This window comes from Gallinula chloropus (assembly GCF_964237585.1).
Source record: "Gallinula chloropus genome assembly, chromosome: 2".
NCBI lineage: Eukaryota > Metazoa > Chordata > Aves > Gruiformes > Rallidae > Gallinula > Gallinula chloropus.
The window spans coordinates 39,068,583-39,092,995 of NC_140086.1; the positions used below are offsets into that span (position 1 = coordinate 39,068,583).

Genomic DNA, 24,413 nt, shown 5'->3' on the forward strand with positions numbered 1-24,413 from the left:
GCTTGCTAAACAAGAATTATGTTTATTTAGCTAGTGAATCACCTAGAGGAGTAAATTTTCACTTTCATGATAGCAATCTGTCAGGCTTGCAAACACCCAGAAATAGGAATTAAAGATTATTTTAAATGTAGTTATAAAGGTCATAAAAAGTCTGATTTAGACTGAGGTACATTTACTCAAAACTGAGATTCATTGAGTGGTAGCAAACAAACAGTTCCTCAGACAAATGCACTTTTTTCAGTATACATGTTACAGAAAAAAAAAATAAAGAAATGTGCATTAACTGGTGGTGTCCACCAAGCTGCATATTAATATTCTCTTACACCAAACAGTTTGAAACAAGGGAAATGTCATTCTAATATAATTTTATGTTACGTTTCATTTGGCTAAACTGCAGCTTAAAGTTGCTTTGCCATATTAAAAGATTACTACAATAATTTTCACATGAACATTTAGACTTGAGTTTTACTCCAGGACTAAATATGGCATGATTTGCTTTTAATCTGTTGAATAGCTAGAAACTGACAATTAAAAAAACTACAACAAAGAAAAAATTAAGTTGAAGCAATGTGAATCTCACATCATTGAACCACTTCTAATGGTTAAATGTTAGTATTTAACAAATTCAAAGAGTTAATGAATCCTTGCATTCGTTCGGTCTCCTGTGCCTTAGCTAGGATGCATAAATACAAAAGACAGCAGATACTGGTAAAAGCTTCAGGACAGAAAGTGCTTGACGAAGGTACAGTTCTCAAGTGTGTTTGGTGAGAGAGTATAAGGGCAGATGCACTGATGAGAACCATTACAAGAAGAGTCAATTTTGTGTTAAAGTGTTCAAAGATGTCACCTTAAGCAGAAAAAAGCTTTAATAACGTCTTCTTAGACATATTAGGCATTTCCAGAGTCTACATCATTAGTGTTGTAATTCTAGCAGGACATCTCCATATAGTTATTGTTTGTTTCTATTTCTCTCCTGAAAGAAACAAAACAAAACAGAAAGAAAAATCAGGTTAATACATACAAGTTCAACATTATCTGCTTTCCTCTCATCAGAGCAGTTGCACTGCTGGCAATTTCTCTAAATGAGGCAACAAGCTTTCAAGGAAAAAGCGTCACATTTTTCTCCAGGAACATGAACTATCTAGTTCAAGCCAACTTCTTTAGAAGAAACACAGAAGTATACATCAAACTATCTGGCAAATATGTTCCAAAAAACAGCTAATCAAAAAGAAAATATTTTACACTGTTACTTTTAAGTCACTTGCATTAAAATATATTGCTCAAAGTGAACTCAGTAAGGAGACCAAGGGACTTACAAACAAGGCAAGAAAGAGGTACCCTAAATCTTCTGTTTAACTTGTCAACAAATACTCTGCATGCGTATTTAAATATTCTACTCTCTATCCATTAATATGCCTGGAAGAGAGACAGTCATATTCCCAGGTATCTCATTCAAAGCCCACTACAGTAGTGTTTCAGTGCACTTCAGGTCAAAATGTGAAGGAGCAAGTTGGTACAGTTTCTCCCTCTGCACAAACACACTGCTCTAATGGGGAGAAAGAGAACTAAAGACATCCATATTTTTTTTAGAAATTAGATTTAACAGCAAAATGAAAAACCAGGGAGGCAGGAATGGCTGGAAAATGGAACACAAACACTTGAATGCAAGTTGCAGTCACGACCATATTCAGTACAAAGCCCTCCCAGCACTGTCAGATGTTGCATTTGGTATGAAGGAACAAAGTGTGTAACGACACCTGTGTAACAGAGTCATAAACATTTTTGTATGGTTAAGGGCTGAAATACTAATCGCACTGTAACTCCATCAGGGACTAACAAATTCTTCCTCTGTATTACAGATCTAACAGCAACATTTGCAGTGCTTTATCGTCATCCTCCATTTTCCCTACTTTGGTTTAAGATAAGCATACACTTAGGCTTTATGACTACCTGGAGTAAAAAAATAAAACCAGATCAATAAACTGTATCTCATTGCTTTCATTACATATCTTCTACACTGTAAAGTCAAACTACAGTGCATTTTAAGAAACTAAAGAGTTTCTGTCAATAGTATTTCCTTTCTTAATATGTACAACTGAGTAGAGTTGATAAATGTTTTAAAATTTCATCAGGGAAGAGAGGCAGGTTCCCTCCCCCTTTTAGAAGTGAATATAAACCACCTCATTTCCAGTATTTTTATTATTTATTGCATTACACAGCATGATATAAATGGAACACAAGCATAGCAGGGAAAGCCAAAATAAACCAGGAGGCATTTGAACAATTATTTAAAAAATCACGCTATCTGATACCATGCTGAAGCTTTATTATAACAGAAACTATTGGGAAAAATGTTTATTATTAACACATACACCCAAACAAATTCTGTCAAAAAATACCTCTGTAGTGAAAGAAACTGTAATGAAACTGTACATTCCCTAGGGCAGAACTTCAGCATATTTAAAGAGAGAGCACTACTTGCACTATTCTGCTAGCAATAATTTATTCCTAATTCAAAGAGAGGTAACTAGCATGTGCATAGTAAAACACTGTTTTTAAAATGCAGGATTGATAGTATCAGTCATGAACAAAACCCAGTATGTTTACAGTGCATGTCTAGGCTGAGAACAGATGATCAGGGACCTCATGCCTCACAATGCATGTAAGGCCTTCAAAAATAGCCCGCTCATGCACATCTCAGATTATTCCTTTACTATTAGTGGACTTCAACTGAAATTCAGAACTGCACAAAGTGCTGAAAAAAACCCACTGCTGCAGTATTAAGTAGTACTCTATGAAACTGCAATGTTAAATAATGAAATATCAGCACTGTACCAATTTTACATACTGCATACATACACATCATCAGTTCCCACCCATTAGCAAGTATTACATATGTAACCACTGAGTCGATCTGCCTGGAAAGCTGCTCTCTGCTCTGCAAACTGCTGCAGTGAGCAGACTGACCTTGTGCTTTACATAGCCCCTGAACTCAAAATGCATTTAAGTTTATAAAAATTCAAAGTATAAAGGGAAAGACATCCTGAATCCCTGCTTCCAGTGGATGAAATAAAGGAGGTGTTAGAAGTTTCAAGTCCATTTTAAATTCTACAGTAGAAAAGGGCTTCAGAACACCAGTGCACCTTTCCTGTAGTCTGCAAGTTACATGTTACTATACTTGTATTTAAATACTGAAAGCAGACATGCAAACACTTGAAATTTTTCAATGCAATCATTCTTCAGATACTGGTATCAGTGACACCTGGCACTCTGTACAGCAAAACAGAGAGAAAACCTAATTTATTCAAAACACAGGTAGCGTTACTACACTCAAAAGCAAACTAAGCCCCCTCCCAACTCTAAATCAAATCCACTCTTCTACTGCCTCTTCCCATCTCAAAACATCCTCCTCCTCTAGTTTTCTGAGTAGCTTTTGTTTGAATGCTTGTTTTATGTCTAAACAGTGATTACAGACAAACTAGTGGAAGACACTATCCCCAGCAGGTTTCGAGCATTGGAGCAGAGGAAGTTTCCAGCATAACGACTGGATTCAACATCTCCTTTTCACACAACATCTCTTATTTCCTACACTGAGACGAGCAAAACCTTTGCCACATCTCTTGGAAGGCTCTTGAATAAAAAAGTTCTCCAGCCAATTTACATTGCCTGCTAAGGTGAGGTTACCAGGCTTTAGAGGGATTTTAGGAGCAGAAGTGGAAATTAAGCACAACTGCCATTAGAACAATGTGGGAATACAGCAGCTGGTTAAAGGTACCTGCCAGCTGCAGGTATGCAAACAACCTTCTACCCATACTGACAAAACCAAGTGAAGGTGAGTCAACTAAAATAAATGCTGGGGCCTCAGAAACACTGACCTGCATTGATTTAGTGCAAACAAAAATACGGAATGAACACAGTCTGTCTGAACTGCAAGGCTGACTTACTTCCAAATTTCAGTTCTCTGAATCTGGGGCCTCCAATGATCCTGTGTTGAAAGGCAGTTGCAATTTAATTCATCCCCAGATTTAACAAAATCTTTATGCTATGAAAATTTCAAAATTCAAAGCAACAGAAGTGTTTTCCTGATCCGATTTGTAAGAAACTACTGAGATGCACGCAACACTGACTTATAGAATTTTTTTGTCAAAAAGAAGGGAAATGAAAAAGCCTCATTTTTATTAGCAAAAATGTAAATGGTAGCCTCTAACAAGCTACTGAAGTCCTCAGCTGTATTTTTTTTTTGGTCCACAAACCCACAAACTGAAGCCCAAGGTGAGGGAAGGCAGATCTTAAAGAAGGACTTTTGCTTTTTTTATAGCTAGTGCAAGCATTCCAAGGTGGCCATTCTGAAAGCTATCCAGGACTGCAAACTTGCAAAGCAAAATGCAGACAGTTCCCACACACAGTCACCTCCAGCAGAATCAGCGATATCTGGGGAAAAACCAACCAACACCACCTGCAACCAAACGAAAAAAAAAAAAAAAACCCTAACAAAAAACCCAAACAAAAAACCCCCACAAAACCCCCTAAAAGCACTGGTAAACTTTCACATCTTACTGCACTGTTTAAAACGTTCATGCCTGAAGCTGCCCGCTCTGCCCCTCTCCCAGGAGGCAGCGTTCTCACAGCAGCTTCAGAAAGAAACACGTAGTGCATCTTCGCTGCTTCCCTGCAAGCTGCGATTTAATCTTCAGCTTAAAAGCCCTGCTCATCTGCAATGTAAGCTAACATGTCAGACTGCATTCTGCAAAGCCAGGCACAGGCACATCTCTCCTCTGCCAACTCTGCTGCGTGGGCAGAAACACCTGGCAGAGGCAGAACAGACAGCTGTAGAGGTGGTGAGAAGCAGCCACAGCAAAGTTCATGAAATCTCAATTTACTAATGGCATCAGCCGTAATTTGCAGTTTATTGCACCCCAGTGTACCATTAGAGCTATGACAGCATAAACATTGACCTCAGTCCTTGAGAACCACAATGAAACACAGAGTGCTTAGAAAACTCAAAAAGGCTAGAAATAGTTTCCTGCATTTATGACAAGGATCTCATTGGCTGTTAACAAACATTACCGAAACTTTAAATTGTGCAGAGTAAAGGTCCTTTTAACTTCTCACTCCTGAATTTCAAACTAGGATGGTAAATCTCCTGAAGACAGAAATTACCTCAAAAACAGATAAAATATTTAAAAGCATTTTTCTGAGAAGCACTTCTGGGAATTCTGGGGAGATGGGAGGGAAGAATCAGATGGAAAGGATCTCTGGAAGCCTTACACAGACCTAGGAATTTGTCCTGTGCAGATGCCATCCCCTCCCTAAACACTCATTTTCTCCCATTCTGTATCCCAACATGAAAAACTACAAGGCACAGATTAAAAAAATCAAAGTCAACACAGGAAGTCAAATGAGGTTTTCTAACTCCTTCTCTCAATAAGCCTTATGAATACTCATCTGAGATCCTAGTGCTTCACATCATTTGAACTCCAGACAGTAAATAAGGCTTCTAAACATATAAATATTAAGAAAGTCTGAAAAGCTACAAGACCTAGACTTCTAATTTATTTATTGTTCCTATTACTTTTGATGGTATCTTACTTAATTCAATCTCCTTTACTTAGCAACAGTAAAAGCATGAAGAAGTTACAGTTAAAAAGTAAACAAATTTAAATTTGAGCACATGCATCATTAGTGGAGCATGGACAGACAATGTTATTTTATTATGGTAATGATAAATGCAGTAAGATCTTAATCCACATCTGAAACACCACAGCACATTAAACAACAGGGTACAAACATTCAGAACGCAGAGGTAGGAAAGAAACTTAAACTATGTTAAAGATACCATATGGTAACACACAACAAGGAAAGGCTCTGCAGAAACCAAGCTTGAACTCCATGAGCCAAAAAAGCCCTTCCAGTCTTGCTTTCCCAGGTGTATATTTTCACTGACAGATTGGCCAATTCTAGCTACAAGTAGCAAGTGCTTCCTTTCAATGCTGTACATCCTTACACATCAGAATATTACATTTTAATTAGCTACAAGACAGCCATTCCAGCAAGTTCATTAAAAAGTAAAACAAAAAAACAATCAAGCTTCTAGATCCTTATTATTGTTTGTTAACAATGCTCACAGTGTAACATCAGCTTTTGAAGACTGACAACAGATCGCTTCTAACTACATCTATGGAAATTGCATTCAGTGATGATCACTGTCTCAGCAAAAGGAGCAGAAAGATGACTGACACCTTTGTTAATTTTTCTCAGATGCCTACGGGCAACAACAAGATCACCCTATTTAACTGCTCCGTTAAAGTAGCTATAGTAGCCTTGGAAGGGAAATGACATCCTGCACAGGGCCTACAAAATACAGTGCAGAAGAATTTCTCAGACAATTATTCTTTAAGCCTCACCACTCATGCTCTTCACATGCGTGTAACTCCAATATCCATCTGCCATGAGAAAACACAAGCTTATTTTATCTTTGTTTCTCATTATACCCCATATGAAAATGAAGATGCAAGTTTGTGTTTATCTTTTCACAACTGACTAATCCCTAGGGACAAAAGCAAAACTATAGTCAGAATTACCTGTCAATATCAAGTACACTACTAACCTCTGAAAAGGTGCTCACAAAGAACTGGGCTCAAAGAAGCTCATTACCTGATACAAATTCTTCCAATGCATCATTTCAACTAGATGGATCTGAAGTTTAAAGCAAGTCAAAACTGACACAAAATGTAGACAATCCTAGCTCAACAGAATCTGCGGGAACAGCTTTACTAGATAGGCAAGATCTGCATGATTTAAAAGTGCCATTTTTTTCCTAGCAAAGCACCACAGGCAGCTGCCTTCACTCATGTTTCTGCTAACTAGCCCATCTGCGGCATGAATCAAGGCTGAAGTATCGCACAGAGTCACACAGGTTGCGACTTCCTTGCAGCAGGCAGGCATATTTCATTCTTGCAAACTGCAGGAAAAGCACCAGTGTTCTAATCAATTTGTTCTTAATAGAGCAGTGCAAGATGAGGAGACGTAGCAGGAAGCAGAAGGCTGCTGTATGAATTTTAATAGCTATTCATGTGTACTCAGGGTTCTGCTTTTGCTCTGAAGGAAGAGATTCAGAACTACCCCTTTGCATTAAAACCTCACGATTTAAATACACAGCACTTAAAAAAGGTGGAACTTTCACAGATCCAGCTCAAGTCTGAAGTGTTGTCTTAGGCAACTACCTTCATATTTAAGGTCACTTAAAATGACCAGTCTCCTAATTATTAAAGTAACCCATTTGGTTGACATGCCTACCTTTCCCAATAGGGGTCCCTATTTTACAGGAGAAATTGGTCTTTCAAGTCCCAGAGTGAGAGGATTTAAATCCACTCTATAAAAAGGACTCCAAACCAAAAAGAAAAATACACCACAAGTGTTAACATAAACTATAAATTCCTGTGAGTTTAATTACATCCCATGTCTTTCATTCAGCAGTTCAGTATCACACTTTCCATGTTGTAGCATCTTGTTCCTTACTGGAGAAAGTCAGGCCACACCAGTACTCAAACTCTTACACAGCTGCACTATACAATATCTTATGTTAACACTATCCCCTTACTATACTGTAAGACATTCTAAACACTACCTCTGAACAGAAACAATTCATTCTGGCAAGCACACAGAGAATAGGCACATGTGAATCCACATGCAATAAACAAAAGAACTTGCAGGTCATTTTTAAGCATCTCCAATAGAGTAGATGCAAAAGTAAATAAAGACCTGGTAAATAAGCACACCTTCACAGGATGAAAATTCTGGATCAGTACATCTAAAATAATTCTAACTCCAAACTCTTCTAATCTCACAATCCACAGAGCAAAAATATGCCTCATGTGTCTACTTTCTGACCGTATTGTTTGTTCTTGAAACAGACACAAGATCTGCAGCACCATTTTAATTTATAAAGATGAAACTGTAGATAAACATCAAATTCAATGAAGTTGCACAATACTGGCCATTACCATTTAAGAGCATGTAATTACATTAGGAAAATAAAAGGTATTGAAAAAGTATATATTGTATTAGTAGTTATGGGCCAGAATGCTTGGAAGTTATGTGACAAAAGCATACAGGAGACGCACAAGTTTCTCCCAAGATATTATATGGCATATTTTATTTACTTCTTTGAACCTCTTTGACATATAAACACACAAACTTTTTAAAGTTGTCTGGTACAACTAGCACGTAACTACATTAGAAAAGTTTGTTAACTACCTGTTTTCCTTGACTTGTGCAAGGACTGCAGATGTATCTGTATCTCACTTTGACTGCGTAACCTGGCAACTAATGGTGAAGGTGAGAAGGGTGTGCGTGTGTGCTTGTGTGTTTAGAGGGAGTTTCTACAGTTCACTCTTAATGGACTTCCTCTAAGAAGGAAGAAATACCAAGTCAGGTGTAAAGTTAGCCATGTCCTGGAGTGGAAAGGATGCTGCTTCACACTGCAGCCTGACTATGACGCATTTATCAAAGAAACAGAAGTTACAGCACTATCAGAACAAGGAAGGGAAAAAATTAAATTATTTGTTTTGAGAGTAGAAAGTTGTAGCTCTACCAGCATTCCTATTACAATATATAGAGTACAACAGGTGAAAGCTAACATTTAAAATGCTTAAAATTTAACTGCCATTTAAAGGTTTCCTGAAAAGTAACTCCGAATGCAAATCATATGCACCAAAACATAGTGAATTCCTCTATGTTCTCCCATGGCTAAAAATTAATTATTTTTCTGAACTATCTCACTAGGGAAAACATCTAAAGCATTCTAGAGTTAAGTGGAACCACAATCTTCTTTTCCATTATATGCCACAAAAGTAGAATTTTGCACTAAAAAGCACCAAAAGTCGTCAGAGGACAAGTGATTGCAGGTCAACACCATCTGAAGGTGAAGAAGCTGTAAATCTTCCAAGAACTGTGTTTTTCATCAGAGCCACATTGTATTTTGATCCATACATTTACTGAAGATCTGGCACATAACTACTAATACAATATACATTTTTTTCAATACCTTTCATTTTCCTAATGTAATTATATGCTCCTAAATTATATATTTAAGACTTCAATTTATTTTTTTTTGAGATCTTATTGCTGCTGCTTTCTGTTGAAAGACAAATTAAACACATTTTTCAAATAATCCACACACAAATACATCTACACCACAAAACAGCAGTTCACACTAAGGACTAATGGAATTTTGGATTATTTCAATGTGCTACTGCCGGAAGTCATGAAACACATTATTGGTATCCTTGCTCCTTTGGTGAAAGATCATAGCACTTGTACGTTCAAATGAGGAACTGGGCAAGAGAAGCGTGAGTGATTACTGAACAGATTTGTTTCCAACCTCACTGTAGACACCTTACCCACACCAGGGACACATTGAACAGTGGTAGCCACTAGAAATCTAGTATTTATGCTTGAAGAGACTATTCGTAGTCATTTGGAAGCAACCTTTATTAAATGGCAAGCTTACTGAAGTTTCACGTTAATCACAGACTATTCACTGCACTTTGAGAAGTATACTGCCATATCTTAATAAAACATACTGCTAGGTAATATTGGAAATTAATTATTGATTCCCCTGAGTTGTTAAGATTAAACTTTTACAACCAATTATTTTAAAATAAGTTAGCTGGAATGATGAACAGTTATAAAGTAAATTAAATCCATATATCATATGCTGTTTACTATGTTTAAATCGCTGGCTGTATGAAAAGTTTGTTACCACCTATGCAACAACAAAACATTAACTGAGCTTTAAGGAACACGTAAATGATTACTGCTGCTCGATGCATTTAATATTTTATTAACAGCAATAAGCACATTTTTCATGACAGAAACACTGGAAAAACTGATTGCCACAGCTGCCACAGAAAATGGGTATGAACTTAATTTACACAGTTCTCCTGGCAGTAGAAAGTGTACTAATTTAAATACAGCTCTATAAAAGCCTAGCTGGTACTGGGCAATAAATGATTACTCAATTAACCGTAAACAAGGGCTTACAGTACTAACTGTTGCATTTCCAAACTATTCTTGAATCATAAGAAGAGTTAAATTGTACATGTACAATTATTAAAGACAGGGGTTTTGTACACTGTGTGATAAAAGAAACCTAGGGGTTTAAAATTAACAGTCAAGCATGAAAGATGATAAAGACGAACTCTTCAGCAGCTATCATTGATTTGGACTTCCTATATTCTAAATACATATTCATATGTTTAAGGAGTATCTGAAAACCACCTACAAAGAGAAAACCTCACAACTGTATATGCAGCTCAAGAGTAATGTTTTATAATTTCACAGAGCCATAGAATGTTTTAGGTTGGAAGAGACCTTTAGAGGTCATCTAGTCCAACACCCCTGCAGTAAGGGGACATCTTCACTACATCAGGTTGCTCAGAGCCCCGTCAAGCCTGACCTTCTGTATCGCCAGGGACGGGGCCTCCACCACCTCTCTGAGCAACCTGTTCCAGTGATCTACCAAAATTTTTTTGTAACAAAGCCAATTTGTACAATGGTATAGAAGAATCAATGCCTACTACGCAAGTATTTTGACAAGTATGTTTTCTCCCAACAGCACTTGGAAAGGTAACTGTTAACAGAGAAATGCAGGAGTTCAACACTTGAGTCATTCAGATATTGTATATGAAGATATTAAAGGAAACAGTAATGTTACTTTATTACACAAACATGCATAATCACAGTCATCTATTTGGAGACCTACTAAATGCAGAATTTACTACTTTGAATTTTAATTTTAGCATACATAGAAGCACTACCGATAATCTATGCTCCCTCTCTCCATTATATTCATGGTTTTTCAAGGGGAAAAAAGCCACAAATAAAACATTACCTTACGGAGTTGCTAGGGCATGTCTAAATTATGGCTCCTGCAGCAAGTTTTTGAAAAAAGTACTTTTGAAGCAAACCAGTTATTTGTGAAGTGTCTTAAGACATCAAAAATTAAGAAGATGCTAAAACACGAAGGCTACATAGAAACACAACCTTACTCCTGAAAGAGTCAAAGTGTTCCCCTTACACTGAATATTAGTTAAAAATGCTGCCCATTCTCCCATCATCAAGATGGCATGGAAGTAACAATACTGATTTTGGGCACATTCAGTTTTCTTTCTAAAAATAAATAAGCATTCAAAAGGTTTTATGTGACCAACTGGGATGTTCATCTTTCCTCCGAACAATAAAAAACTCCAATGTGACAATTTATTGCAGAGCTGTGCAATGAAGCTACAGAATTGGTTTGGGGTACACATGGCACTGGTCTATAGGAGATGCACTGTGTGTTGAAGCATTGGGAACTTACAAGAGGGGAGGAAACACCTCAGTACTAGAAAGCTAAGTGACATAAGGAGGCTGCGAAGCCAGTGAGATTCTTACACAGCCAGAATCGTGGCAGCTTCAAGAAGTGAACAAAATCAGGACCTGATATCCCACAAGGCCACTAATTAGCATAAAGCCTAGACTTGTGGGGTTTTTTTATTCAGTAGGCAGTGTGACAGGGTGATGGAGAGCATGGCCAGCAAACTGTGCAGATGCAGACTCCCATTTCCACATACTTGCATGTCATCTAACTGGTACAATAGCTCCTGAAACGCTTTTTACCATGAGACAAATCACATATGTACAGTTACTAGCAAGCCTGGAAAGAAAATAAATATAGCAAAGTAAATACTGAGGCCACTAGTAAACACAAGTAGTATTAGTAAGGAGAGTACATACAAGACAAAGTAGAAAAGGACTGTGAAACAGCTTAGTGTTAAAGGCCTTTTACTTTCATCTGGCTTTCTCAAATACCTCCAAAACTTCAGATTTATAGTAGGTATACTTTTCTCCACAGAGAGGAACTACACATTACCTTTTTAGGAAATGCACTATCAGAAATGTCAAAAAAAATTTATTCTGACACTGTATAAGTCATCACTGAATCACTGCCGTGTTTCACAATTGTACAAAAGACAAATTGAACCAAGGGGAAAACCAGCTTTTCACAGTAATCATGCCGTTAACGTTTCATTAAAGCACAATCTGAATTTAAACTTTATCTTCAGGTCCTTTTTTGCGACATCGAGATACTGTAAAAATCTAAGCTAGAAGACTTCAGTTACAGCTAACACACTAAATTTGGTTTTTGTTGACTTTGAAAAGTGAAACACATCAGAAGTCCGCTCACACAGGCCTGCGTTAGTATTGTGGTTAAACACATAACCAGTTACAAGAACTTAAAATCTTTTAATTATGAGCCCGTTGTATCAAGACACCCTGGGTAAAAAGCACCACTTTCCAATTCACCACTCGCACAAAGAAATTCCAGTTGTATGAAAAACAAGGTTTCCAGTACCAGAAAAAACAGGAGAGCTACTATAATTACATTGATTTCTTACCCTACGCATGGCTTCCTCCTCCTCTTGACGCTTCTCATAATGTGCAAAGTCATCAAAGATTGAGGTGGTATGCTTGAAAGTTGCAATTATTTTAAGCACTTGCTTGGCTTTTTCTAGGGGTACCTCTTGAGTGTCCCTCGAATTGGTAACCGGTTTGTTGTCATTGTTTTCCAAACGAATATGCCGCAGTTGGTTATTGGGAACGTCTTTGACAAAGATCCATTTGACATCAAACTTCCCCTTCCACTTATCCTGAGACCAGACACCAGCATACGCATTGTAGTCCACAACAGACTTCATCTCAGCCACTCCACAAAAGTGTCCACTGCCATTCACACTGAAGAGTAAATAGAGTGGGCCTTTTCCATTCAGGGAACGGTAAGCAGCATCCAAGCGCTTATTACCATGCTCAGTACTACACCAGATAGAGTACTTAATGGAGCGATGAATATCGTCCTCTGAATAACTTTTGATTATAAACACACGTCCATTCTTCAGATTCCAATCGAAGTCTTTGGGATTGTAGTTGTTTATGGCCTTTAGTTTCTCCAGCACTGGGTGCACTTCCACACCAGAAGGTGAGGAGCTGACAGATACAACACCTAAACCAAAGTTCTCACTACCAGCTCCGTTGTTTTGGCTGAAGCCCACACCCCTGTTACGTGGAGCTACCCAGCGGTTTTGCAGCTGTTGCTGCTGCAACTGGTGAGGCTGGGCCTGCTGCTGAGGTCCTTGTTGCTGTTGTGGTTGCTGTGGCTGAGGCTGCTGTTGAGGCAGTTGGCTTTGCACCAGTGGCGGTGGTTGAATTAATGGCTGAGGCTGCTGGATTATAGTCTGAGGAGGCAGTACTGGTTGGGCAGGGGGTGCTTTTACCACTGACCCTTTGTCATCCCAAGTTCCAATATTCATGTTGTGTTTTATAGGTGGTGGCGGTACAGCAGGGCCCCCTATGCCCACATTACCTTTAGGCTTCAGTTTCGGCTGAGGTTTAGCAGGCTTCCTTGCAATGGCAGCCCATGAGGTTGGTTTAGGTGCTGAACTGCTAACTGGGGGCACGCTGTTTGCTGCAATGCTTGTCATACCTGCACTGCTCAGAGCTGAACCTACGGTTTTTGTTACAGCAGCCGTCATATCTCCACCAATTTTCAGTCCGGTCATGCCTTGCTCAATGCTGCTAATTCCAGGCACCTTGCTCAGAGTATCACTGCCAAATCCAGCCTGTCCATCTGCTATGGCTCTCCCAAGAGAACTAGGTGGATAGCCATAGCTGCTGCTGTAAGCAGAGCTTTGCGTTGATTGTCCCTGAGATCCACTTGTCCCCCATGTAGAGAAGTCTGCATTCCCAGGAAAAAAATTAAATCCATGCTGCCCAAGAAATGGAGGGGTATTTCCTAATGCCCCAGGTTGACTAAAGACACCATCAGGTATGTAATGGTGTTCACCGTTACTCATCTGTCCATAAGTTGTTAAGTATGGCATTGGAGGGTCACCTGCAGTTGACCATGCTGCTTCGCCTAAAGAGTATGGAAATCCAATGGATGGAGCATAATAACTAGGCATATATGGGTCTGACATTGGTGGATAGCTGTTACTCTGCAAGAAAAGAAAACAAAAAGTCAACAACACAATTATGCACAGGGCAAAAACCCCTGTAACACAACCCAGAACATTCTGAAGGATTATATAAATATTTTTTAATATATATATTTTTTAATATATATGCAAAAAACTTTCCTAAAACTTCCACTATACCTCTCAACGTAAAAGATGGAACAAGGTATCTGTTAGGTGTGGCCACTCTTTCCTCAAGAGATCATTTCAAAGCACTGAAGAGCCCCATTTTTGTAATATATTTATTTCTAGTTACTGTGCTAGGCTTAAAATGCCTCCATGTGAACAGCATCAAGAAAATAACAAGCTACTTTAAAAAGTCAGAAGAGCTGTAGTTTCATAAATACAGAAAAATAGCTGCATCTGTGATTTAAAGTTCGGGTATTCTGAGTTTCTGTCAAATATCTCACTTCTAATTGGAGACACCTGCCAGAACATTATAGTGAAAATGATACCTGTTTGTTTCAGGAACAACAATCAAACTGTAACATTTCCACATGATTGAGAATGGACATTAAGTACAATCTGTGGTCTAGTAGAACAAAGTTTACTAGCTAAACCCAAATCCCACTCCCAAGACTCGTGGGAAATCACAGCATTTACTTCTTGAGAAGATAAAGCTCCAATACACTTGAAGGACTTCTGATGTTATTTTGGGGGGTAAAATTGCACAATTATCACCCTCTACCTGAGGCCTCCTTAATGTTTCATTATTTGAAAAATAAAAAACAAAACAACAAAACCAAAACAACAAGCAAGCAGAATTCTTAAAGCCTTTTAGTAATTTGCACGTTCTCCCTCTCTCAAGACCGCGGCAACTTATAAACTTGACATAATGAATATTACCTTTTGACTACAGCTCAGATTAAGTCATTAACTTCCTGGCAGAAGAGTTATACCAAGCTGTAGTAATATTAAGTAATATCAATCTATTAATCCATCAACTGTGAGCTACTTCCACCAACTGGAATGAAATGCCCAAGCAGTTAATATTTTTTTCTCAGAGCCAACAAAACTCTTGTCTTGAACTGCCTCCAATATATGAATATTTCATTGTAAATTTAAGGTGTGGAGGTTTGTTTTTCTCCTCAAGCTTCTTGCGACTGCATCTCTTTCTTAAGTCAGAGCACAACAGCAAGAGACATCAGAGCATGCTTTTTAATGGAATCTTTTTGAGAATTATGAAGACTACCCAAGACATAATATAAGATTAGATTATATTTCATTGGGTATTCAGGCAACTAAGCAATGCTAAGAAATATTATCCAAAATTAATTAAGTCTGGGAGTTAGTTGAACTCTAAAATTAACTTCAAGGTATTAAAACAATGTTAACTTACCTGATTTGTCTGACTACTTAGATATGGCTCAAAATCATCATCATTTACTGCATCCTTTTGATGAATCGAACCGTTTTGTACTGAAACTAAAAAGTAAATCTGTATTAGGCACACACTCTGGAAGATTTATGAGGCACTTTTAACCTAGATAACACTTATTCACTGAAATACTTGTGCTTTTTTTAGACTGAACGTATTTTTTTTAAGAACAACTTTAAAATTACAGAAAATCACTTGTTGTATCAGTGATCCTGATCAGATCTCAGGAGGGGTCTGGAAAGACAGCAACCAGAGAGGACTGTTCTTTCCTAAGCTCCACAGACAGACGAAAAACCTATAGGCACAACTTATTTGCACAGGCAGTAAATCCAGAGTTACCAGAAGTACCAGACCAAGTGCAAGAGCGCAGACCAACCAGATCAGACATATTGAATAGGTTCAGAGAAGCTTGCAACATACAACTTTGTTCTGCCAACGGGAAAGGCAGTTATCCAACAAGAAAACCATGGAGGGCATCACTATTCAGCTATTTAATTCTCTATTTCCTACACAACTGTTGCACTTTACTGCATTAGTGGCACCTCCAAAGCTCTGAAGGGACAAAGCCAGACTGAAACAAGAGCTCAAGTCCCTGAGGATGATTACAATCCTTTCCCAAAATATCTGCCACTATATGCTGGAATCTCTTCCTACCTGCTCTTCTTGACCTCCTTCACTTTTAATTTCATCTAAGGCATTACACCTACCTGAGGTTTTCCAGCTGCCCAAATTACCTGAGGTGTCTCTCTACCCTCCCCCAGGCAACTATTCAAGCAAATTCAAATTGCAGAAATTTCTACTAAGGTTCACTGTTTCCCATGGTGCAAAGCAGAACAGGGACATGTATCTGCAATTTGCATTTGTACAGCTTGAAGACGAAGACCTCTTCTCAAAAATAACATTTCCCCAAATGCAGTATTTTTGTCATTTATGAAATAGGTTCAGTGAAGAAAACAAAAAAAGTAAGTTTCAGAGTGATCAGTAAGGTGCACTGAGAAACCATGACAGCAGAGGTTAGAACAAAACAGCTGGGACACCAAGCTAGGAGCTGACTCCATGGTTTCCCTTTTTGAGCAAAAGTTTCTGAAAAGCATATATAACTGTGTAACTAACCCTTCAACTCTGTTTGGGTTAGTGTTTAAGAGCTTTTAGTTTCATTGGGGTTTTTTTGACACCCAAAGTTCACATTGCAAACCAAGTGGTGCGTGGACCAAGTCACTTCAAAAATTTTTTTTCCACGTTTGACTTGAACAACATTAAAACAAACTGTCTTCAGGAAATAATACTAGCTTGGAAAAAATGACAAAGGAATAATCACAAGGAATAACTAAAATTCTGGAAAAATCTATTAACTTCAGTAAAAAGAGCTAAAAATTAATAATTTAACATAGAACAACAAAAGCTTTTTTCAAAGTAAGTATCTGGGAAGGAAGAAAACAACTCATGTTTGGAATATCTTCCCAAAGTTTCAAAAGTCAGAACACTTGACACTTCAGTTATTATTACAATCTGGCATGGTGCACTTGTATACTAGCTACAGCCAAACATGACCGGCACTAGTGAGCACAACAATGGGTTTTAAAACTTGTTAGAACAATATTCCTAATTAAATACCAAATTTAAATTAATAGTAGGTGTTGAGAGTTTCAGTTGAGGTCATTAATCATCCTGAATTTACGCACAATGGTAACATGTGAATAAGCTGGAACACTATATTCCTTTGTATTTGGCCTGGTCACACGGTGGAATGAGCCTCAAAATCTTTTGCCTGTGCCATGTCCATTGCTTAGACTCAGCAAATGGTATGGAGAGCATAATACTCAAATACAATTTTGTTATAATGACAATCATAGACTGCAGCATGCAAGTTTCCAAAAGCCTACAACCACAAATAAAGCAATAAACAGCTGCATGTCAGGACGAGAATCCTATCAAAATTAATCTCCTCATACTGACAGCTAATCTTCATAAAATGTGCATCTGCTGTGTTTATTGTTTCAGAGGTATCGAAAGGTCACTTAAGACAGAATTATTTTTGGTCTCCCATTACAGTTACTCCTATAAATGTATTTTCTTTCTTATTCGTTCTGTATAGAGGTCTTAAGTCAGTGACAAGAGTAGTTCTCCACTGCTATCTTTCCTAGTAAATACATACATTTTCAAGTGACAAAAAGCTTCACTAGAATTGTGTTTATTTGGCTTTTCATTCTAACTTTATATAATACGTTAATAATGAAGAATGTAGCCCACACACACATTTAACAAGAGCAAACAGATTAAGATGCATGCCTCATTCCCAAAATCTCACATTAAGTGTTCCAACTAAACAGGGCAGTGATGAAGAATACTAATTGAAACTAATCTATAGTTACTAAAAATATCTGTATCAATCCAACACTGAAAATACCGTATTACTTCCGCAAACACTGAAAACATACAATGCAATTAGACATTTGGAAGAAACAACTCGTCAAGTAAAAGAACTTAAAGCTTATATTCTTTTAACTGCTAATATATTTTGAGTAACCACTTGCAAAATGCACAACTGATGGCCAAAGGTGGAAGAGTAAGATTTTCATTAGAAGAACCTGTTACACTTTGATTAGTGTGGAGAGTAAATACTAGAAGAAACACATAGCATTTCATTATTGTTCTAAACCTAATGCTTACACATAAACCTTCTACAAAACCAAAACTTAAATACATATATATATATATATATGTAAGCACAAATCAGAACCTTTCCATCACAGGTGCGATACCCTAGTACAAGAAACAAAAGGGGGGAAAAAGTAGTTTCAGCAATGGAGTTTCTCCTACATGCACCTCCCTGCAACACATCATTTTACCAATGCCAGTTCTGATGTTTCATGTCAACTGTACAGTAGTTGACAACTAGAATAAAAAAACCTGATAATTCACTCATTCAAGTGTCTGACACACCAACATTTTTATCTGACACAACAGATAGGTAGTACTGGTTTACACACTAGAACTTCAACTGTGGTCAAGGGAAAGAACACAATACACGAATTTATTATCAACTAGAATAAAGCATACACAATATTTTACTAGACAATCAGCTACCTCCCAATATGATTTGCAGGTCTATTTTTTTTTGTTTGTTTCAAGATGAAAAATACTCTATTTCCAAGCAAACACCCCTTATACAGCTTGCTCGCATTCTTTCATACAGTCCACCACACACGTGGAGAGTAACCTTTGTACCATCCTCTTTAATGTTATTACTCTTATGCACAGAACCACCTCCAGATTAGACACATCTTCCTTCGAAGCTCCTTTAAACTGGGACCTATCACAACACCTGAAAGAGATTACTGCCTGCTGAAGTGTGGTCAGTAAAGATTGCTGATACTGACTTAATTTATCCTCTTGATAAAGCCTCTAACTCCAAGTCAACTACTTGTGCTACCATCTTTAATCTCCCAGCCATTTAATCTAATGGTAAATCCTAATTTAGATTCGCTAATAGACATTATACCAAAGAGTTTAACAGAACGGAGAATACTGGTTTCTTTCGCTATAGTTTTCATTTAGGTCATAGTCTCACCAAGAGCATAGGCAAGAAGTGTCCATTATTTAAAAGGATGCACTCCATAAGAGCCCAAGTGCAGAAATGCAAAAATCTCTTCCTTACTAAGCAAACTAAGAGATATCTTTTGATTCAAACATTCTGCACCATTTTCAGATTATAGCACACAAAAATAAGCTAACATAAATACATTAAAGCCTCGTGCATTTTCACTATTCAGCAAGCTGGAACGTAACTCCCAGTCAGAAACGCTTAACACTTCCACTCCGATTCATATATATGGCGTGCGGTTCAAAAGTCACTTGTATGATTCTCTCACAGATGCATCTCAACAACCTCACTAAAACTGAGGTATGGTAATTCAAAGAGCATGAAGCCACAAATACTCACTAAATATCAATTTTAAGGGCAACATGGAACGTAGAAACAACTATTTCAAAGACAGAAAGAAATAGTTAAAAGCTCCAGTTGGACAGGGGAGTAGAAGCATTAGAAAACAAGAAAAAAAGTATTCCAGAATGACCAAACTGAGAAGGTCCAAGGAGGCAAACACAAGTTCATTTTTCCCCAATGTAAAAGAAACAGGCCGAATCCAGCAAGATTCAGGAATGATGTGACATCTGGTAAGTGATGTATGTAGTAAGAAGCAGATAAACTGCACATAGACAGAGTAATAGAATAAGTATGCTGTGGGTAACATTAAATGACATTTCACAGGGAACAATTAGATTAGTTCAGATCATGAACAGCAGGGGGCAAAGAGTACATGAGCTCAAAAAAAATAAGTTTCTTATGCGCATGAAGAAATAATAAGCATATTGCTACATGAAGGTAGCTGTGCATGCTATTCTGTAGCTCAGCTTGCTGAGCATTTAAGAATTAAATGGGCACAAGTGTACTGATTAGGCAAAAAGAAATCTCAGAGTATTAGTCTTTACATCAAAGATAACAAATTCCAGACCAGAAATAAATTGCAAGATATAATCTGAGATGTTGTTTACGACAGACTTGCCAAGAATTTTAGAGAGCAGACTATTAAGTAGTTAGTTCCTTGTTTCTGTGGGAGAGAAGAAACCCCATTGAGTATGGTATTTAAAAATTGAGATGTTGACAGAAACACGAAAAAGTAGAAAAGCAGCCGGCCTACAAATGCTGAGAGAATATTTATACTGACACTAAAATGAAGAGAAAAGCCCACAAATTTTCTGAGAAAAAGGAAGGTGATGTGATCTGCTCACATATATGAGTAACTAAACAGTCACATGGCTGCTGTCTCACAAGCTAAGGAAACTATTCAAAAGATTCTTCCTGATGGTTCTAGTACCCTGATTCTATTCATTGCACACAAGGGCGCAAGGTGTACTGTTAAAGAGATTACACCAGCATATCACAAAGTCAGCTAAAAAGAAATAGCTATGTTAGCATCCAACATCTAACATTAATCTTAATTTGCAAAATAAAACACTTTAAATTGATGTACCGCTGTGCCACAGTAAAAAAGCTGGGAAATAACATTTGGGCACACAATTTCCTGTCATCTTACTCTAAAGACATCCTATAGCTATATTCTCTTCCCACGACTGCCTGATGACACATTAACCTCTGTAAACAGCAATATTAAGAGATTTATACAGAAGTACAGGGAATCAACTTACCTTTATTTCCCTGTCCTTTAGGTCTCTGTATACAGGAAAGTGGGAAAAAAAGACAAGTTCAGTTAGAAACCTGTAATGTTTACTTCCGTTTATTTGCAAATTCTGCTTCTTCAACTTAAGTATTATTACACTGAACATGCTATTATAAAAAATTATGTAAAGTATCATGTACTATAAAAATGTCAACCAAATAATTTAAAATTGAAATAGTATCACCAAAAAAGCCCACTGAAATAATCTAGTCTTTTACAGCATGTGAAGATTAAATGGCTTTGAATTCTGACTCTGTGTGTCTCCCAGAAACGTAAGCAGAAAACACAGCATTGAGTAAAAGAACAAAGGAAGTTAGTATCTTAAGATTACTGCCAGTACTAGAATTTCATTATCATACGTCATCTTTTAACTTGACTGATGGGTATGTATCAGAAAATAACCTACGAAGCCTTCCCTTTTAGATATACAGTGATACTGTAAGCTGAACTACGAGTTGTGCATTCCTCATCTAGGCAATTATATTGAGAAACCCATACAGGCTGTATGGAGCTGTCACACAATGACAAAATACCTTAAGGAGGGTTTGGGGTTTTTTTTAATATATTTTAATTTTTTTTTAGGATTAGTCATTACAAAACACTGTTAAGTGGTCATGCACTAAGAATCACTGTAACAGTACAAGTATCCTTAATTCCTCTATAACAAAGTAAAACAGCTTAAAAAAACAAATGCTAGCCCATGAAAATTTAATTTGTCTTCTCACATACGTACAATGAAACGTGAGCGAGGCTCCAGGCCCCATCATTTTCTAACACTTTTTAATCCTGAAAAACTCAGTATCCAGAGGTTTAAAAGTTTAGGGGGCAGCCACCTCCATCTTGCTTTTATGTGCATCTGTCTCCGAGTTATCATAAGCCTGTTTAACACTGCTCCATCTACAGCTGCACTAGTTAGTCATCTCCCTCTCCCAAAACCAGAGAAAAAAAATAATCTCTGCAACCTTAATGCCCCCAACTCATCTTTTGTGATGAATCTAATCCAGACACAAAGGCATGCAGAGAGCAACAAGAGACACTGAACTAAAAAAGTTGGGAAGGGGAAGCCGTCGTAAAAGACAGAGCAATGAAATGCTAAGAGATCACCGGGCTGGAAATTAGTGCATAAAAGGAAACTAGAGAGCATGCACTGAGACAAAAGAAACAAAACATTGAAGGCACAGAGATAAAATAAAAGGGGGCAGGAGACTGCAGGGCCAAAAGTTTTCGGGTGTGGCAGAGACCCACGAAGCAAACAGAGCAAGACAGAATAGCTTCCAACCAGAAGAGAAGACCAGCAGAGGCCTAGCAAAAAAAACCTGACAAACTCAAAGTTCCGAGAAGAACCATCCTAAAAAAGTGCAGCACTGAGCACGGCGAGAAGCAGGGGAGCACAGCTGGCAGATGCGGAGGCGGAGAAGCAGCCCGAAGGGAGGAGAGGTGGGTGAGGAGAAAGGCACGAGTACAAAGTATGCGGTAATAAGGAGGCAGAGAGAATTAGGGGTGCGCAGGGGAGAAGAAACGGAGCCGGGCGCCGCGGGGGTCCGGCACCCGTGCGCTCACGGCGCAGAGGAAGGAAACCGGAGCCCGGAGGGGCTTGGCCGGGAAGGGCTCGCTTGAGGGACGAGAATACACAAAGGGGGACGGGGGGCCGAGCCCGCAGGGCGGCCGGCTGGGAGGCGCGGGGCTGTGAGGCGGCGGGCCCTGCGGGCGGGGAGGCGGAGCGGCTCTGGCGCGGATCAGCGGTTATAAATAGGGGCTGCCAGGCTAGGAAAGGGGCCCGCCATCCCGGGCGCCGCCGGCTCCGATTGATCGCCGCTCCCCATGGCGGCGGGAAAGCAGGAGGGAGGGAGAAGGCCGCGAACCGCGCCGCCCCGGCGGCGAGGGAAGGTGCAGGTGGCCGCTCGGTCGCCGCGCCCCCCCCTCGGGGCTAACGAAGGGCCAGAGAAGAGGAAAGGGCACGGAGCGGGCGGGCGGGCGGGCGAACCCCAGCCCCACGCCCGGTACCTGGTCGACGCTGGTGGCTGACATTCTTCACGGGGAGCCGCGATCCCCTCGCTTCGCTCCGCCTGGGCCTCGAGTGATTCCGCACGCCGGGGCCGCTCGCCCGCCCGCCCGCCGCGCCGCTCGCCTCCGCCGCCTCCTCCCTGCCGCCGCCTGATTGTCGCCGCCGCCTGGGCTCGTCGCCGCCGCCGATCGGGTTCCCGCTGGAAGGAGCCGGCCGGCCGGACGCAACGCCGTTTCCCCCCCCTGCACTGGGCTCCGCTTCCCCACAATGGCGGACGGGCTCCGGCTCCCACTTCCGCTCCGCGGCGCCCTGACCTTCCGCTCCCCCTCCGCCGGCGTCGCCACTGACCTTTCCCTTCCCGTCCCCGCCTCCATGTCACGTGGGGAGGGAAACAGCCTCGCGCGCTCCCGCCACCAGCGGCTCCAATGGCGCGGGGGCGGGGCTTGCAGCGCACAGCGGGAACTGAGCATGCGTGCGGGGGACGCAGGCGGAAGGAGTCGGTGTAGCTGCTGATCCCTCTCGCCCCCTCTCTCTCCTCCCGCCAGCGACTGCGCATGCTCTTGGGGGGGCCACTGAGGAATGCTCGGGGGAGGGTGATAAGCAACGCTGGGTGCTCTTCTGCGCTCCGCCGTGCCGGGAGTAGCGGGGAAGCGGGGTATAGAGAGCAGCTGAGGGTGGTCTGTGCTGGGGCCGGCCGTGTTTTGCGGACTGATAGCCCGGCTGCTGCTTGTGGTGGGTGCGGACCCGGCCCGGCCGGTCTTCCCGCCCTCTCCTCCGTGGGCCCTGCCGCGGGTGGACGTGGCCGTGCTGCCTCCTCCTCCGCGGCGCCTCCGGTCGGAGCTGTGGCCGTTGCCGTACGGCGGTGCGGGGCTGGAGCCGGAGCCCGGGCTGCGCACCGCCTCCAGCCGGGTGAGCTCCCGGGTGGCGGCGTTACCTGCCTATAACGCTTCCCGTGCAGCCTTCGTCCGTTGTGCTCTGTGGCTGGGCTGCATTTGGAAGTCTTTGCTGTGGTGCAGCGTTGGTGGGAGAGCAAGCAGCGGCTCGTTAGATGCAGTCTTACTTTCACCTCTTCCTGTGCCAGTGCCCGCAGGCCTTGTTCAGTGTAAGCACAACAACTGCGTAGGGGGTTCCCATAGCATGCACCCATGGATAAAAGCCAAGGCCGGTCCAGAAGTCCCAGGGAAGAATTAAACATTTATAAAATCGAATCTGAGAAGTCAGCGTGGTGGTTACACTGCGCAGAGGTTTGAAGAGAGAGGGCCTCAACAGCTAATGCCACCTGTGGTGTAAACATAGCTGGTGGGGCAATGGGGAGGTACATCACAAGATCACAAAAATCACAGGGTTGGAAGAGACCTTTGAAGATCATCGAGTCCAACCATTCCCATCCTATGCTAAACCATATCCCTAAGTACCTCACCTACCCTTTTTTTTACCACATCCAGGGATGGTGACTCAACCCCCTCCCTGGGCAGCCTGTTCCAGGCCCTGACAACTCCTTCAGTAAAAACTTTTTTTCTACTGTCCAATCTAAACCTGCCCTGGCACAGCTTCATGCCATTTCCCCTTGTCCTATCTCCTGTCACCTGGCTGAAGAGACCATCACCCACGTCCTTCAAGGGTTGCGGTCCAAGTTCCTTTTGAAACTCGGTGTACCTGTTCTTTTCTTTACAGAGTAAAGCAATTGTGTGAAGCAATCCCAAGAAAGAACGCGGTGGCAGTTATGGATGAAGGAATCA

General features: G+C 40.3%; 1 protein-coding gene across 1 annotated transcript; it reads right to left on the reverse strand.

Annotated features, from left to right (window-relative positions):
* Positions 1-31: 31 nt before the first annotated feature.
* YTHDF3 (YTH N6-methyladenosine RNA binding protein F3) lies at positions 32-22,697 on the reverse strand (the record flags this gene model as incomplete). Its single annotated transcript, XM_084279718.1, has 5 exons — positions 32-973; positions 12,441-14,033; positions 15,391-15,470; positions 20,638-20,662; positions 22,674-22,697. The coding sequence occupies 5 exons, from the start codon at positions 22,695-22,697 to the stop codon at positions 950-952; spliced, it is 1,746 nt and encodes a 581-aa protein (XP_084135844.1). The 3' UTR covers positions 32-949.
* Positions 22,698-24,413: the final 1,716 nt, after the last annotated feature.